At 39.3% G+C, this 18665-nt stretch overlaps 1 protein-coding gene across 2 annotated transcripts; it reads left to right on the top strand.

Moving 5' to 3' along the window:
• Positions 1 to 180: 180 nt before the first annotated feature.
• On the top strand, positions 181 to 18182 carry FKTN (fukutin). 2 transcript variants are annotated; one of them, XR_014270177.1, is made up of 10 exons: positions 181 to 306; positions 1583 to 1642; positions 4377 to 4580; positions 6054 to 6331; positions 7775 to 7907; positions 9550 to 9679; positions 10807 to 10940; positions 11798 to 11925; positions 15607 to 15965; positions 17339 to 17357. XR_014270177.1 is itself a non-coding variant. In XM_082497160.1 (9 exons), exons 1-9 carry the CDS (start codon positions 202 to 204, stop codon positions 15818 to 15820), a joined length of 1386 nt encoding a protein of 461 aa, XP_082353286.1. In that variant the 5' UTR covers positions 181 to 201; the 3' UTR covers positions 15821 to 18182. The 2 variants fall into 2 exon arrangements, 1 of the variants encoding a protein (XP_082353286.1); XM_082497160.1 differs by having other exon boundaries at positions 15607 to 18182.
• Positions 18183 to 18665: the final 483 nt, after the last annotated feature.

Here is an 18665-nt window from a genome sequence, read left to right as displayed (position 1 = left end):
AGCTGAGCGCTCGCCGCGGGTCCGCAGGGCTGCCGTGAGCCGCCCCGGCGGGCGCCTCGGGCCTGATGCGTGCTGGCGGCGCGGCCTGCCGCTGCGCCCCGCGTTCCTCGGCCGGCGCGCAGGGAGACGGGCCGGGAAACGGGAGAAGATGAGCGACGCCGCGCTGCTTCCGGGCGGTGATCGAGAGCGCCCCGAAGACTAATGCAGAAAATCAACAAGAACGTGGTCCTGGCGCTCCTTTCTCTGACCAGCCTGGTGTTCCTCCTCTTCCAGTTGTACTATTACAGATTCTACCTGTCGCAGAAGGTAAGAGAGAGCTTTCCCGCGCAGGCTTGCATTTGTGGAATAACCCAGCATAATGCCTGCTCTCTTCAGAGTCCTTCAGCAGCATTAATGCCACCCCCAAACTTCTCTCACATGGCTCGCAATTCCTATAGCATCGACATGAAGCGACTAGGTGGCCCGAGCAAGTTTCTGGTGGCAGGGGTACAGCCAGCTTTCGGTTGTCAGCCTGGTATTCAAGTCATTATGTCAGCCAGAGGCATCCCATTAATTTTAAAATGGGTTGCTGTTTGTTCGGTGTTCTCAGCTGCAGGTCTGAACCACCAAGACTTTTAATCTTCACAAGCCTTCTTACGTGTGTTGTTATGTGACTTTTATTGAAAGTGAAGTCAAACCAAGCGCTGTCTTAGGGCTTTTCTGAAGAAACAAACGAGGTGGCCTTTATTGGTTGCAGGTTTTTCATCAGTGATGTTTTTAAAAGAAAACCCGGCTTTTTCTGCAGTTGTCTTAGCGCTTTGTGATTCAGCGTTCCTCATTTTCTAGATGTTACATGTTAAATCCTGCTTTTATACCACCAGTGCAATGTATCACCAGTGTGATTTTCTGTAGCAGTTTACAGTTGCAATGCAGATTCAACAAAGGAACTAATTTTATTTTTACAGAAGAACTGCATAGGTATCATGTTTCCTGAGTTTGTTTTGTTTTGGTGTGGACATTCTTAATAAATTCAGGCAGCCTTAGTGCTAGGTGGTAGTGCAACCTTTGACTTATTTCTTACAGTTTCTGGTTGTAAACGACAAGACTGAATGAAAAATCCTTCATGCTTTTGAAAAGTTAAAAGCTGAGCCAGTAACTGCCTTGGTTCTATCATATGAATATACTCTCTTTCAAATGTAATTCTCTAGGATTACATCTGGAAAGACTGAAACGTAGTCCTGCTGTCTTTCCCCCGGAGGTATTTACCTAACAGTGTTTGTCGTCTTCCTATTTTGCATTTGCTGACATATTAACTTAGAAACCTGAGGCCTGATCATGCAATCCTTGCATGTCTGGAAGTCCCCAAGGCTCGCGTTGGCCTTCTAAATACATTAAGCCGGAGCAGTTGGTTATGATTTCACATTCAGTACTGTAGTTGAGTGACCGAAGGCCATAACCACAGCCATAATTATGAAGTGCTAACTGGATAAATGCCCCTGAATGTCCTGTTAAGAAATCCTATGCAGGGATTCAGCTGAAACTTACTTTTTTTTCTTTTTTTTTTTTTTTTCTCCCTCCCCCTCCCTTTCTTTTGTTTTGATAGAATGGAGCAGTTTTTTCCAAAGTCAGAGGAAGCCAGTCAGGCCAAGACAGCACTAGATGGGTATGTACAATGTCACTGGTTCATACGCTGCTTCTGCAAGTTTCAGAGAACTGACATGGAATTGCAAACTCGGGATCCGGTTCTCTTTCCTCTTCGCTGGGGATTTTGTAGTGTGAAGGACTTCTTCAATGGGTAAAGCTATGAAGTATTTCAAAACATAAGTTTAAAATCGAATTGAGAAATAGTTACAGCTTAGCAGCCTTTGCTTGTCCAGTCATAGTAGCGTTGCTAATGTTTTAAGAAGCAAAACTCATTTTTCCTGATATAGAAGTTTTATTCCAGGCTTTCAGTTCTTTCAGACTGAGTATTGAAAAGATTGGCTTATTTTGTCAAGCAGCTTGTTTGATAGTCAGTAGTGTGGTAAAAGAATCGGCTGCAGGTCTCAGGTCACAGAGAGCTTGCTCCAGTTGTTTAATCGGCTGCTCAGTGTTTTCTGTTACTTGCTTATGCTGGCCCATAGAGCTCTTCACAAGCAGGAAAACATTACATTTCAGCATTCATGAGTTGCTGTATTCCAGTGTTCAGGAGCAGTGTTAGGAGTGCCACTACGTACTTGAAACAGGATATTTTTTGTTGTGTCTTAGTTAAGGTTTGCAGGATTGAGTGCAACCACAACATCACAGGAATCAGAAGCTCAGTTATGATATTTGTAGTTAGCATTTGTTTGGAAACACTTTTACAGAAGTCTTTTTTTTTTTTTTTAACAGATCTCCCAGCAGAAAGATAGCACAGATGGTTAAAGAGAATGATGCGCTGGGAGGTGGCTGCCTTTAGCTTTGGATGTTGCTAGTTAGCAAAATAGCCATTTACCTGCCTTGTTTCTGCTGAGCAAGAGGAAAGGTACTCTGATTAAGAGCTGTTCTTGGGACTAATCCAAACCAACCCTCTGGACTGCTTGGTTGCACCAGGAATGTCTCACTATTCTTGGAGATGGCACCCCTTGGAACTACCTACTAGGTGTTAGGTTACATGGTCACAGTGGGCTTCCAACCTGCCAGTCTGTGGACAGAGATCTCATTAAGCTTTAACTTGATCTTACAAGATCATTAGTAACAAAGCAGAATGCTCCACAGTCTTGCAAGGGCCCTGTTGCACTCCAGGCTTTCTTCAGAGTCCCTGCACAATGAGTCCAAAACACTCTATTTGAATGGGCTTCTTCTTAGCTGCTTGACATCATTGCCATCTCTTTCTACTAACTATTTAAGTTTCGACTAAAAGCATCTGTTTCTCTGGAGAAGTGATGGGGGAGAAAAAGTAGATATTTTTGCACAGATTTGCTTCCTGTTCATCTCTCTGATCTGCTAGTTTTAGTTATAGAAATAATGCCAGCACATCGCTTACCTATCAGCTTCGTATAGCTGAAATCACTAAGAGGGTAGCCTTGCTTCTGCCTGTACAGAACATGTAGTGCTGCTGCCTAAATTCTGTTTGCCGATCCACATTCTGTCTTTATGTCATACATCTCTCTGAAGCCAAAACCCTGTGCCAGAATTGGAGGTTGGCCTGTGGGCTCTGATTGAACAGACTCAGCAGCTGGACAGGAGGAAGGTTAGAGCTTCAGTTACAAAGCGAGGGTCAGCTTACTGGGCAGGTAGCTTAGGTAGCAGGCCATTGTTTTCCCTTGTTACACCTTTTCTAGAAACCTTGAGATGTAACAGACATAAAGCCTCACAGTGCTGTTCTAAGCAAATATTTTATTCTGATTGGAACAGTAAGTCATTAAATTTAATTGTTACGGTTAAATACATCAGCTACGTGTTTAATAGCAGGGTGACTGTGGTTGCTGTAAGTCTCCTGTGTGCCATGGACATTTAAAAGTACTTGATCAGAATTTTCCACTGAGTAAAGCTAATAAATCCCTCTTGCTACACCTTCTAACCCTTTATGCAGTGTTGCCGTGGTTGAGTGCCCTGGGTACACTGGTATCCAAAGACTGGATAGCACTCATTTCCTACCTTCTCGCTGAATCACCCTTCATGTACAGCAGGCATCATGCCTGAGGTTTGGGGATACTGTTTGGGAGTGGATCAAAAGCCTTGCCAAAGTCAACGTATGAAGAGTGTTCATTGTTCTCATCTTGCCCGCAGACTTCTTCAAAGGCATTTGGTATCATTAGGTGCAGTTTGCCTTTGGCTGGCTTTCCCAAGCACATCATTGTCCTTCCTGTGCTTGGATGTGATTTTCCAGGGGCTTTTGCTCCAGAAGCTTCTTGAGGACTGAGATTAAGATGACTAGAATTCCCTCATCTTCCTATTTGAAGATGGCATGAGATTTGCCTTTTCTCAGACTGGAGGAACAGCTCCTGACCACCATGATCTTTCAAGATGTTGCAGAGCAGCCTTGAAGGCCATCAGCCTTCTCCCTCAACACCCACATCTCATCCTATTAATCTTTGGTTTATTTAAGTGCTTTCCAACTTGAGCTGGAAAGAATCTAGAGTTTAGCCTATTGTCTGTTCTCAGGTCTAGCTCTCTAGAGTTAGAGTGCTTTAACTTGTAAAAACTTCTAATTGGAGCAGAAAGGTTTTTACCCTAGTCTTAAGAGACCTGGAAAGCAATTCCACGATGGTTCATGGAAGTAAAGTGCACACTGAGAAAATGTATTGGGAGATAAGATTTCCTTCTGTCAGTAGGTTGTTTTTTTCTTTTCCTTCTGTCAAAGAGTTTTAATGCATTAACCTTTGTACGCTAAAAGATGGTGTTTCTAACTTCTAATTTTGTCCTCTGTCAAACAGCACGTGGTTAGGAAGTTCCTAGGCTTAATATCCAGTCACAATATACCAGTGTATTTGATTGATCCTTTGATTCTGGGACTGGTTGATAAAGACATTGAACAGATCAGAAGTTCTCCTGATGGCCCCAGTCCAGAATGCAAGTACTTTTGTGCTCCGAGAGACTTCACTACTTTTGCACTACTGGACAAAACATGGAAACATGAAGTAAGTGTCTTTTCTTCAGTTCACATTTGTGTATTGTAATGCATTCAACTGTTCTATGATTTTATGACATAATGCTTTCATGTTTGTATTAAGGCCTCTGAATTCATTGTGTGGAAATCTTGTAAAGGTATTGGTAGAGGAGACTTTTTTTAAAAAAGGAAAGGTATCCAGGCACTAGCCTGCATACATTAAGAGTCATTTACAGATGACTAAAAGTTTTTAGAAGCTATCTGCAATATTCATAAACACTTGTAATAAGAGGCCATGCCAAAAAGAAAAAAACAAGGTGGTCTGTGAGAAAGGAAGAAGGAAACCCTTAAGCATGTAATGTAGATACAGCTGTAATAAATCTTGAGTTTTGGGATCTATCAAGGAAAAAATGCAGGTATTGATGTCACAAGGCTGGAAAGATTATCATAGTCTCCCGTTTTACATTTCTTTTAGTACATCCTTGTACTTAACACCATTTTATTTTGTCGGTGTAATTGGTATCTCTGCTTTTCTTTGGTGTTCTGAGATTTTTAAATGGAAATGTTAAAAATAGAGGTAGCATGTGATGAAGGACAAACAGGAATCCAAGATTATTTCATCAACTACATGTCATCTGCAAATAATTATTAGATTAATTTATACAGACTAAAGATACCAGTAGCAAACAGCTTTTTTTTTTTTTTAAGAAAAAGCATGAGAAATGTTCTGTGACTATTTTACTGAAGGAGTCCTACTCAAGTGAAGAGTGGTGGCACTCTGGACCTGATCAGGCAGTTGTTTTACCCATAGCTGTAAAGGAATTAAAGAAACGGAGAATAAGGTTGTGTGGCAGCACACTAATATAAATCCGTCTCCCCATTCTTTGTCACTCATTGATAATATCTGTAGCATCCAGAGGAGAAGCTGATACACCTGTATAAAACAGTTCAAGGGGGGTAATTGAAAGAGTTTTCAGATGCTGATTGATTCTTTTCTTATCAGTCAGAATTTCATTGCCTTTTTCTGTGAAAATACGAAAGCCTATTACCTAGTACAATGTTCAGTATTTGGTGAGATCTAGGCAAATATTTATGTACGTCAGAAAAGAAGATTTTGCAGTAATTTTTCTTGTATTAGTGGTGTCATTATTCAAGGACTTATGAACACCAACTTCAGAACAAGAATAACTTCAGAAAACAGTTTGAGGATGCAGAGAAGGGTGCTATGGCAAGGAGCAAACCTAGTCCAAGCATGGCTTACAACATTTATTTATTGTTTTATTGAATCGTCTGAGGGACAAAATTTATATGCAAGGAAGTGTGCTGGTGGGAATTGCTTGTGGTTGCTGATCTTTATGGTCTTAGAAATTTTTGAGTAGTTTGTGCTTAAGTCTGATTAGGAAATGAAAATGGGGAGTAATGTCAGTTAATAATAAGCATTTAGCATTCAATTTTGGTTCTTCTAATCTCTAGCTTCTCTCCCCCCCCTCCCCCCCCTTTTTAGGTGGGCCTTTTTAGGACTGCAGAGAAAATGGGATTCCAGTGGTTAAAGATCATAAACAAGGACCCCCGCTTGGATGGGATGGATGACCTATCTGGGATTGAAATTCCCTTGCACTACATATTTAAATTGGCATCTCATGCCATTCACCTCGTGGTCTTCTATGAGAGGAGCGGTAATTATCTCTGGCATGGCCCCCTGAGACTCAAGCAACATATGGACAGAAAGTTTGTGCCTTTTCGGAAACTCCACTTTGGTCGCTACCCTGGAGCATATGAAAAGTGAGTTCAAAACAGAGGAGGGAAAAAAGCTGTAATGGCACTTCTGAAATAACTTCTTTCTCCTGTGTATAAAATGACTCTCTTTCCTGAAGTCAGGTTGTAAAATTTAGCTTATGTGTGGTTCAGCCCTCAAAGTGTAGGTAAATTTAAGTATGAAGGTAAATCCAGTTCTGTTTACCTGAAAACAAGGGCTTCCCCCATTTATAAAGAACACACAACATTTTAGAGGAAGTTGCTGTGTAGCCAGGTCGAACCAGGCAGAAAGATGAGAGAAGTCAAAGTTGTCATGAGTGAGGTTGAATGTACCAGAGGATCTTCTGCTAGAGTCAGTGATTTACTATTAATATATTTAAGAGCCTGAAATATATTGATAGCCATCTGTGCTATCAACACGGGTAAAGTAGAAGTGGCAAGAGATGTAGTACCAGCAGATAGATATTTGGTGTTCTTTCTATAACAGTATGTATCCAAAAGTGGAATACAGGTGTGGAACATGAAATGAAAAGGGGAAGCAACAGAAATCCATTTAGTAACGGTCCAAATAATCAGTGTTAAAGAACATGAATAAAGAGAGGTGACGCTTGTTCCACAAAGACACGTGCCAACTGTTGCATCTAACTCATGCTCTTAACGTCCTGAGGGGATCCCTTTCTTGCATAAACATTTGAATTGGTGGTGTTATTTGTCCGTAGCCTTATGCTGAAACTTTGCATTACATTAGTAAAGTTACTGTAAATGTCTGACTTTTCTTACAATGCCCTCAGTAGCAGTATTTCAGGAAATTCAGATCATGGAAATCTTGTCACTATTTTCAAAAACGAGCACATACCAATACCTGTAGGATGTGTGTATATGCCATAAGTCAGAGGAAAACAGCCAAACGTTTCACAGGCCCAAACAAATCTGTTTAACTTTTTCTTTAAAACTGTCACCATTCTGTCTTCCTTTTAAAACATGGAATCTGTACCAGTTATGTGCCTAAACATTTGAAGTCGCTGCGTAAGCTGCTAAATATCACATTTCATTCATAGTGAAGACTGAACAGTTTTTGAATTTTAAATGCATATAGCCTCAGAGTACAGGGTAAAATTTGGTTCTTAAGTATATCCCACACGTAGAAAACTAAATAAATAGCCTGAATTTTCAAATGCACTGAACAACAACTCTGAACAAATTCAGTGCAGTTCGTGAGTCAGTAAAGGAGTCGGTGATCTGACTAACTATGGGCTTATAGGCCTGGAGTTTCTTTTAAAAAAAATTTTGAAGTGTATGGGGAATTTGTTGGAGCTCTTGTTGCTCCTTTTTGGTAATTGGTTTTGAGTATATTTGGACAGAGGAATCACTGCCAGTAGCATGCATTAAAATTTCAACCTGAGCTAGGGAAAATGTGGCTTGTGATTTGTAAAGGAATTGGGTTAATGTATTATCTTTCTTTCCCTGCAGGCCAGAACTTCTGCTTGTTTCCATTGATGACTTAAAAGTTCAAATTCCAAAAAATCCGTCCAGTTTTCTAGAGGAGATGTCACACTCTAGATTTCTTGAATGTAGGTACAGAGAAGCTCGGGCTTTCTTTCAGGTTAGTGGTAGTGTCTCTGAGATGTTATGTATGTTTTCAGTGATTGACCCAAACCTACGAACAGTTCACTGTTTTTTACCCAGATGGGACTGTTTGCATACATAAAGCTAAACACAGCCTCCGAGACTCAATCCATACTTAGTAAGTGGTAATAAAACTAAAACTTTAGCTGAAAATTATGGTCTGTCTTTTACACTTGTGAGCGCATTTTTTTTCATTTTCCAAAACTTTGAGAAGAAGAGGTAACCAATATGTCCCTAGTTCTCACACATTGTTACTGTTTAATAGATTTCATGTAAATAAGACTAAGATCTTGTGTATCTTTGTGGTTGAAAATTTTCCTCATGGCAATTCTCAAAGTTCTGAGTGATACTTCACTTTATATTCTTTTGACTGTGCGCTGCAGTTCCATTTTCCTAGTTAAGTTCATTTGAAATGGTATCTTCATTCCAAAATGACTTACTTCATTGCTTTTTGACCATGTAAGCTAATGTTTTCGCCACTATTTAAAGCATTATTTTTAGTATATTGCTACCTGATTTAATAGATAGAAAACTTTCTTCTGCAGTACGGGGAGCATTTTGTCCTAACTTGAAAAGGACTGAGATATGAAGTGGTGAAGAGTTACCACAGTTAAGACTGTGGAGTCGGAATCAGGCCACTGAGTGTGAGCCACCTCTGACTTCGTGGATGGGAAGGAAAAATGACAGTAGAGGTTCCATTCTTCAGACACTTGAGGTCTTGGGGAATGGACTCTCAGGGAAGGGAAGACCATCCTTGTTCAGTCTAGTAGGCTGTAGCTCCCCATACGTATAACAGGAGGGTTACTATACTCAAGGGTACCTGTGTGTTGGCACTTCATCTGTAAAGGACAGAAATGATAAGCGTGCTCCACTGCAGCTCTAAAACCTCGAGGCAGTAATTGCCACGGGCAGAGAAAATGTGCCTCAGAAGGTACATTGAATTTTTTTTGAGCTTTAATATTGAAATAAGCAGCTGGCATCTGTTTTGAAAAGTAAGTACTCATTTCAGCTGTTTGTTGCCCAAGAGCGCTTAATGAAATCAGTCGTGAAGCGTGAGTGGTGCGTTGTTTCTATGCTTGATTTAGTCATGTTTTCCCAGACTGCCGTGTTGTTTTTGGCTTTGCGTTAACAGAAGATCTTGCCACGGTTGTAAGCTGGAAGACAGGCATGATTTTCTCTTCACATTGTTTCTACTCTGTGGCAGAAGTTGTCAACATCCAGTTGCAACACTTGGTGGCGCCAAATAATGTGCTGGAAGTAACTGATTCTGTCTCTGATTTCCCCCTGGACTCTGGGTAGTGACTTCAGCGTGTGCGGAACTAGGGTTCATCTGTGGTGTTGCCAAGTGCTGAGAATTAGTGTCTAATACATATATTCTTATTCTGTTTTATTGTGACTTTACATTCTGCTAGTTCGGAAAAACTGAAGATTGATGTTTCAGAGTTTAAATTTTAACTTGTCATTCTAGTGCATGTTCTCAAACCGGGCTGCCTATGTGAAAACAGATACTGCCCAGATATTAGTCAAGTAAATGTTTAAAGGTCACTTTTTCTTAGGGCACTGAAAAACGAAGGGACAAGTTTGTTCTCTGACAATAGCTTGCTTACTCTGCCTTCCAGCTGTATCCTGATGATGCCTCTCTTGATGCAGTGGAGTTCAGAAAAAAAGCAAAATCCTTGCTCCATCTGGCTGCCCTGACACTGAATAACTTAGGAGTAAAGTTCTGGCTGAGCAGTGGAACATGCCTTGGTAAAACATCTGTGTTACGTTGCATTTTTAAACTCATCTGAAGTTTTAAACATTTCATCCTCTATTGATCGTGATGTCAGCTGAGGTTAAATGTACCAGGTTGGAAGGTAATATGGGGCATTAGCTATATTGAAATAGGCCTTTTTGCTCCTGACAAAAAACTTTTGCGTTAGAAACCTGAGCCTTGGAGATGCCGAGCAAACTTCCAGCGAAGCATTTAATGTTGTTAGCAATTACCTGTGTTGTGTTGATCACTGCTTAGAAAGTAGTCAGCAGTTCTCTAATTTGTGTGACTTGGGATTGACTGAAATGCTAGTTGGAAAACATGATGGGCACATACCTCTGGTGTCCATGTAGACTCTTTCCTGATTTTTCTTCCCATGCAGTTTGGTGCTTATCAGTGAGTTTTAGAATACAGTGTACATTTGTTTATTTATTTAAAAACACATCCTTTTAATAAAATATCAGCCTATTAGAGTAGGTACTGCAAGTTTTCAGTTCTGCTGAAGGCAGAAGTAGTATCTTATCACTGGTGAAGATTCTTTTAGTATTGCAATAGGTTGTGAAAACTCAAGTGTGTGTGCATTTTACCTGTATTTGTTTAGTCCTAGGGAATATAATTTTCTGAATGGACAGTTACTAAAAGCTGCTTTAATGAAACAGACAAAAGGACGTCCCAATTCTTGTCTTATGTTTTGCAGTGATAACTGAAAGATGTTTAACATCTTAGATACTACTGACAATAATAGTTTCAAATTAAAAGCACAACTGTAGCCCTGTGACTGTTCATTGCTGATTAGATTTGGGCCCAGATAAAGAATATTTTTTCTTGAAATACATTTAGGTTAGAAAACTGAGGATAGTTTGTCTTTGAAAGAGTTAGTGTTTTCTCATTCTTGGCTTTCTGGAGGAAAGGGCTGGCTGTAAGTGCAGTAATATTTGTTTTCTTTGTGGTTCCTTTCATACTAGAGAAAAAGCAGAAGTCTTGTTTGTGGCCTCATTCAAAGATCTCTGCCTGGTGATCTTATAGCAGTTCATTTTTATCTTGCTTTTGTTCTATTGATATATTTCTCATGTTCCTGAATTAACTAGTTTGCTTTTTCCTTTTTTTTTTGTTTTTTCCTCAGGCTGGTATAGACAGTGCAATGTCATTCCTCACAGCAAAGATGTGGATTTGGGAGTCTTTATAAGGGACTACAAAGCAGATATCATTCCAGCCTTTCAGAAAGCAGGGTTACCACTGAAGCACAAATTTGGCAAGGTACATAGATAATGAACAATTTGCCTCATGTGTCTTTCTTTAGGTTCGTAAGTTTGAGTACAGCTGCAGATCACTTACGTAGATGTGGGTATATAAAGTCTCCTTGGCTGACATTTACTTATTAGGGTTTTACCTAAACGTATTATCTTGTTGATTTTTGTGTGTTCTCTTGGACAGTGTGTGAGAACATACCCTTCTTAATAGCTTCGGCCCTGTTTGGGGAGACTGAATTCCACCTCAGAAGTTTTTAATACATTTTAAAGGTGTCTAAAAGGGGTGCTAGGGAAACTTCAGAATCAAGGTAGAATTTAGACTTTGAGATCGGAGGGCCTCATCATATGGGAGGATCGGTGATAGCTCTGAGATTATCTGTAGCCCTGTGTGTAAAACTAGCAGAAAGGGAAGGATGGCTTGAGGTGGGCACTGGGCTTGTTCATTATTAGCTCATGTGGATCTTTGTTTAGCTTTTTCAAGAGCGTAGGCTGCAGAATGGTAGAGAAAAACAAAACTACAGGAATATGAAGGTTCAACCACAGTTCAAGTATATATTGTTACTGGTAAGTGTTTTATCATAGAGGAAGTGTTTTAAATGAAGACACCTACTAGTAACGTGTTTATTCACTGAGATTATTTTTTTTGTGGTTGAGGACAAGGGGATGCTGCTGAAGCTTTTGGGGCTAAAGGGAGGACAGAGAAAGTAGTCCCACTGAGGTGCAGAAAATTTCCAATGTTCTCAAAGAATCAAAAAAAAAAATTGCAGTTAGGATAGGAATCACTCTGTGTACCTGACCAAACCCGCTGACATAAGTAGCTTTGTATTTTTATGAGTATATACCGCATGTATTTTTGTCTTGCAGGTAGAAGACAGTTTGGAACTCTCTTTCCAGGGAGAAGGTGATGTGAAACTTGACATTTTTTTCTTCTATGAAGAGGATGACCACATATGGAATGGAGGAACTCAGGCCAAATCGGGCAAGAAATTTAAGTACGAACTGGATTTGTACCTCTAATAGGAAAGAAATTGAACAAGTTAGCGTATAGGGTTGGCATTTTGTGTGTTGTGGCCTGGCAAAGTCTGTGCGCTTTGTGGGAAAGGCAGTTATCAGAGGACAGTCAGTGGAGGTTTTGCACTTTGAGACTGGGGAAGTAGAAAGAGAACAGTACTGCGCTTTACTAGAGAGGTGCTGGGCTTGTCAAATGTCAATTTTCTCTTGTGAAATTGAAAGCAATGCTGGGGTGGCATGCATCAAGCTGAACTGTGACAAGCTCTGAGTTAAACAAACAGCTGAGAAAGAAGTCTCTAAAACTACATTTGTTGCACAAACTAATTTTGTGGTAAAAAATGAATCCTTAGGCATCTATCTTGATGACAGAGTGTTATGGCAGAAAGCCTCAACTGTCTTTGCAAAGTAACCCCCATAGTTTCTGATTTTGTGGTAATGATTTGGAATACTTTATTGACTGTAATGTGACAGCTACGCAGATGACTGCTGCAGACCTTGTTGTTCATGTTCTGAAAATGGAATTTTAAATAGGATCCCACATTCCTTGCTTCATACCTTTCAGTATTAAATGAGCAAATAAGTACAACAACTTCCTAATCTACTCAGCAAACTGAATATAGGTTTTGATAATTAGATTTGTTTCTTTCCGTCACCTACCTTAGCTCAGAAAGAGACAGTTGCAAACTAGTTGAAAACCTTGTTGACTTCTATAGGATTTCATTATCTTTCATATTTTGCCTGAACTGTATTTGCTTTTATTTAGCTAATGGGAACTTAGTGAACACTGTCATCCAGATGGTGATAATGTCTGAGTCCTTCTCTTAGTTATCTTTGTTTTGAAATGATAAACAAAGACTGGGGAAATTACTTTGATGATTAAAGTCAAAAGGCACACTTACAAATAGATCAAGGGGTATGATGTTGATGTGACTGGTCCCGTGCATGAGAATAGAATGTGAACCTGTGGTATGGCTTACCTCCTGTATTCTAAGATAATTACAGCTCTTTTGAAGTCCAGCTTTTATAAAACACTTTTCCTTTTCTTGTAGCCTAGTACTTACTTTTGGAGGTAACTTTTTTTGAAGTTTACAAACACAGCTTTTTGTTTCAAAAAGAACTAGTTTGCTTAGACGTAGTAGTGTAAGGAAGCCTCTAATTCTGAACTGGTGTTTCTTAGGCATAGCTTACTGTGCTTGAGCCATACAGAAAAGGAACAAGAAAACTGTTTTTTTACCATTATAAAGTCCCCAAGCCCTGACAGAAGATGGCTGTTCAGAATGCTTAGCCAAATAATTGCAGACATGTATTATTCCAAATACCTTCTCAGAAAGAGAAAAAATATCACAGCTTTTTAGCTGTGAGATGTGATCATTTAGCCTGCAACACTAGAATGACCCTCAATTTTGCTTAGTCTTCAGCCCTTTCAAAATTTCGGGGGAAGGTAAAGTGAGGAGGTCAGTGAAAAGAGAAGCAATTCTTTGGTCAGATTGAATCCTAAATCCACTTTAACAATTTTAAAGGAATCTCACCAGCTGTTTATGCAATATCAGAAGAGATATTGGTTGCTACTAGGTTATCACAGATAAGGGTGGGAGTTCTATTCCAAGGTATTTATGTTTTTAAAAATTAAATGGTAAAAGATATTTTGTTCAGAAAGCTAAATATTTGCATAGGCATACTTTCTATACATCTTGCTGAATAAAAGTAGGAAGAATGAAAGTATTTCCCATTTAGTCTCTGAAATATTTTTCATTAGTTGTGTTTAGTCTCTGTTGGAGAGCTGTTTACTAAACCTTAAAAGTCTGGCTGTATGGTTTGCATTTTCTTGTACACAAATACTTCCTCAATACGGCAGACACAAGCAAGCATGTATGTCCTCCTTATCTTGTCTTGGAGTTACAGCAGTTGAGGCCTCCTAGTTGCTCTCAAAAATTAATGCTAGACAGTAGCATTCTTCAGCAGAGAATAAAAGTTTACAAAAACTGAATCTGGAAATGAAATCGATACTGTATGCTTTAAGCCTTAAAATGAGTTAAATCTGTAGGCTCTTAACATAGAGGGTGTTGTGTAAGCGTAAAATCTTTTCCGTACTTTTATGTCCAAAGATTGATGAGACTGAAATTGGAAGAAAAAACGATGAGCTGTGTATAAGGACAAGAGTATGTAGTCTTATCCCAGCTACTTGGAATGAGCAAATGATGAGCAAGGATTCCAGTAGTGTGAAGCATCACTGAAAGCTACACTTTTCATCAGTGAATGTAAACATTTGATTTTAATAATAGTTAAATAATTATTTTGGTGAAATTTCCAAATGACTTTTTAATTTGCAGATTAGTTTATTTAAATTACCTATTTGTTTTCCTTAGAATTATTCAGAGTTCACTCGCTGGAGGATATATTATTTCAGTGGTTTGCTGATAGCTTTTGTGTATGCAAGCCCACTGCAGTTCTGATAGATGAATGATTTCCTGGGTTAATAACAGCTAAATAGCTATTTGATGATTATAGATCCTCTAATAAAGTTTGTTTACCTTGTTTTTCCCCTTGGTAGCTGGTTGGGTTTGGTTTACTTTAGAGCTAATCAGTAGTCTCTAGATATATATTAGAAACTGCTTGATCGCTGTTTTTCTCTCCCTTCATGTATGGCATAATAGCAACGTTGTTTTATTTTCTGAAACTGTTTGCTCAGTGCTTAGAAATAAAATTAACTTTATGCTTAGAGGATCATGTGGGGTTTCTAATTCATGCAAATGCGCAAACCTTTTAACCTTCTTCAAAAAGTTTAAATGCTTATGGTTTCATTTTAATGTGTGAAAGGAATTTCAAGATCACTTTTTTCCTGTGGAAGACTTCACAGCTTCAGAAGTGGGAGTGGTCTTCTGCAGGAATAGTACCTAGGCTTTAGTATTTACTTGTTTAACGCATTAAATTTGACACTGTGCTCCTATAGGACGTCATTCTGATTGAACTGTGAAATTTACCTGGGAACTTCATTGGTGTAGGCACACTTATAGGTGGGGCTTAAGTTGGCCCTTCTGCCGAAAACAGCAGGTACAGAACAAGGTCAGTTTGGTAGAATAAATTGTTTTTAAAATTTGAATGGGCCAAGACAGTTTCAGAAAGTACAGGGTGGCAGCTGCTCTAAGTCTGGCACTGTGTTTAAACATGGGTACTGACGGGGAATTGCATGCTTTGTTTGGTAAGATTGAAGAAAGGTACAAACTTGTTTTTAAAAAAGGCCTGACTCAAATTAAAATATTTAATGCTGCTTTTATCAAAATGTTCCCTACAAATAACATGTATCATCCTCTTGACACCCTTCTAAATAAGGTAACTGTTAAATCCGGATTATAAGTGGAAAAGTAGAGACAGGGACTAAGTGATTTCCTATAGGTGGCAGAACGATATGGTAATAAGCAGCAAAAGAATTAGAAATGCTCTTTCTTAACAACATGTGACAAATGTTAACCAGTCACTGTTGATAATAACACCTCTGTCCAGTATATAAATAACATTTCATTGATAAGAAGTTCCGAAATAAGAAAAAAATAATTAAAAATGTAACATGGCCACTCGCTGCGGTTGCTTGCTTTCTCCATGAACTTACTTAGAGGTGTATTTCAGTCTTCTGCCAGTGACCATGTTCTTTTGTTATGACACAGGTATCTCTTTCCAAAGTTTACTCTGTGTTGGACTGAATTTGTAGAACTCAAGGTACATGTGCCCTGTGAAACCCTTCAGTATGTTGAAGCCAACTATGGCCCGGACTGGAAGGTTCCTGTGAAGACGTGGGACTGGAAAAGCTCACCATCCAACGTGCAGTACAATGGTGTCTGGCCTGTTGATGAATGGGATGATGTCATTCAAATCTACTGACGACCTGACTGCTAATAGAGCATGCCTGCCATCTTTGAAACTGTCAGTTTGTGATTTCCTGTTTCCCAAAGGCATCAAGATCTGTTCCTTTTGTAACTTCTCATCTGTTTCCTAAGGAGACATTTACTTTTTTTTTGCTCAACAGGTACTGTTTTCACCTTCATGCATTTTCCAGATAGTTAAAGATTAGAGGCAACTGAAGAGAACGGAAGCTGAAAGAAAAGCTGCACAAAGGGAATAGAGAAGAAATGTTGCAGTAAACTTATAGGTAGTTGACTGTTTAAATGTTAACAGTGGCCAGCTGGCTTAGACTATCCTGGGATCATCAAAACCTTGGGACTGTTTGCTTCTCAAGCTTAAGAGAGAGGTAGAATAGGAAAATCCCAGAGAAGTTCCACTTTTTTCAGAGGAGATCCTGTGAATATTCAACTTTTAAACACCAGAGTTATGAGTCCCTCAAATGTGTTTGATTTGAGAGTCATATATCCCTACGATATGCAACAGGTTGCTCTTGGGAGTGGAATGTTTGTTACTCAAAACCCATGTGACCCACCTGCTTTATGTGTAGGAGGCGTTGGGTAATGGTGTAATACTAAATAAATGGAAGAAGAAACTATCCACATCAGACATTTTCCAATAACAGTTCAGGTTTTTTGTGAGCTAACCACTGCATGCAATTATGACAGGGAATGTTATCTGCTTTTTTTTTTTTCCTTTTTTTTTTTTTTTAAGAACATGAAGGTGTATGCTGCAGGGATGTCTTTCCCGTGGAAAAAAAAATAAATAATCTGGTTTTGATGGCCCAATTAGTGTGTTCTGCATGTAAGAGTTTTGACCAGACTTGAGAAGATTATAGCTATCCCTGCTTTCTTACAAGTAGATAGAAATGGGAATATTGATAGTTTTCTATTTAATGGGCTCACAGAACAAAGATCTCAGAGAATCACAGCTCTTTTCTCTAAGTGTTAGCAGAAGTGTGTACAAATATCAACTGTTCCATCAAATTTGCAGTAGCATAATTGCAAGTGAAGTGTTAGTGTAACATTAGGCTTTGGATGGGAAGAGAGTGGAAGCCCTCTTGCTTCTGCTTGTGATTTTGGCCAATGAAGTTAGATTTCATCTTCAGTATTTTGGAGAGGGATAATAGCTTTCGCGTGAGCGTGTGTGCCCAAGTTTGTTCCAGTCCTGCTGTGCAGGGAGGACAAGGACCCTAGAGCTGCTAGTGAGTTACGGCTATAGTATACGGTACAGACCCAGGAGTACTTGTGAACCAGTGTCAAGGTACTGAATGGAGCTCGCGTTTACTTGCAACAAACCCGTATACATTCTTTCCTTGCTAAAGCAGAAAGTCTGTCTACGGGTCATGGCTTTTCCTTCTTTCACTGGGTAGAGGTAGGTTGATTCTGTGGTTTGTGTTCTGTTGATGTGCAGTCTTCAGCTTTGTATTCAAATGTGTACAGTTCTGGAGAGATGAAATAGCTACTGCCATGCGGCGGTTTTACTACTGTATCATTCCAGGTGCACTCTGAGGCTTCCCTGCTGTTTCTGTCCTGGAGTGTGCTGCATGGTTTTTCCTGCCAATCCTCTCAGTTCCCGTGGTCTCCTGCCACTGAAGGACTGGAGTAAATTACTCAGCTTCTGGCAACAACTTGTCATGCTGGGTCTTCAATTGGTATGGTAACTTTGTTAGCTTTGCTTAATTAAGACAAGAGAGATGTAAAATCCTGCTAATGCCATTTACTCGATAAAGAAAACGCTACATCATAAGGGATAATTTCTCAGGTAGAATTTTTTGCATTTTTTCCTTAAAATGAAAAAAGCCAACGTCCTTGTGGTTTTCATGTTCAGAACTCTTGTTGTTGTGAACTACTTTGTTTAATAACGTACAACAGGCCTGTAAAATTTTCAAATGTGATAGATGTTTAAGAGTGAAAGAAAAGTTACTATCAGAAAACTATAATCCTGTCAAATTTTTGACTTTGTATTTGTAGATGGAAAGACTAATAGAAAAACATGCATGTCCCTGAAAGGGAGGATGTCTTAAATAGTTGATTATACCTGTAAGTTATTCTTCAGGTTAAAATACTTTCTCTTCAGAAGATACAAATGTATATTTAACACTGATTAAAAGGAGGAGAGACTAATTTGCAACTTAAGATGTTTCATCCTTTGTTTTGTCGTCTTGGGCAACATTTAACATACTTCATTGCAATTACCACGATGAACTACAAAGAGAAAAATTTTTAACTGTTTCAGACGCTGCTTGTTGACTGTCTGTCTTGAGCTTTTATTGTTTAATAAAGGTACTTGAACACAGCAACGATAGTTGGAATAAAGCAGGTGCCCACATGTAGAAAAAAAGATCCTGCTATTGCACAAGCGCATTTCACTTCTGCATGTTTCCTGTCATGTTTTGTGTGCTGTCGTGACCACACATTTCCTGCTTGTAGGATTGTGTCCCAAGGAGCAGTGTAAACATGGTAGAATGGGTGCTCTTCGAAGGCATGCTGTGCGGCTGAAGCCTGACTGTCCCCCATGGAAACACCCAGATTTATGCATTTGTTTCCTGTTACATTATCCTGAATTGCCTCATCTGAAATGGATGCTTAATTTTAGTTCTGTGTTACCTTCCCAACTTACTAGCTCCCTTCAATTTGAAAGTGCTCTTGAGAGGAGAGCAACTTCTAAATTCTTTTAATGGCATGCGTTTAAGGTCTTAAGCGACAACATTCAAAATACCTTGACTTTCATATAGCAAACAAAGCACATTACATATGTGTAACTGTTAAAAGGTAGCAAGGAGTTCAAGGAAGAAAATATTCAAGGAATGCCCATGAGCTGCAAA

Source organism: Vanellus vanellus (genome assembly GCF_965231255.1).
Source record: "Vanellus vanellus genome assembly, chromosome: Z".
Lineage (NCBI taxonomy): Eukaryota > Metazoa > Chordata > Aves > Charadriiformes > Charadriidae > Vanellus > Vanellus vanellus.
This window is presented reverse-complemented; position numbering and strand designations above follow the sequence as displayed.

Coding starts and splice junctions, on each gene's coding strand:
- FKTN (XM_082497160.1), top strand. CDS start 202: ATGCAGAAAATCAACAAGAACGTGGTCCTGGCGCTCCTTTCTCTGACC. Junction 1,643..4,376: donor GCCAAGACAGCACTAGATGG/GTATGTACAATG, acceptor TCTGTCAAACAG/CACGTGGTTAGGAAGTTCCT. Junction 9,680..10,806: donor GAGCAGTGGAACATGCCTTG/GTAAAACATCTG, acceptor TTTTTTCCTCAG/GCTGGTATAGACAGTGCAAT.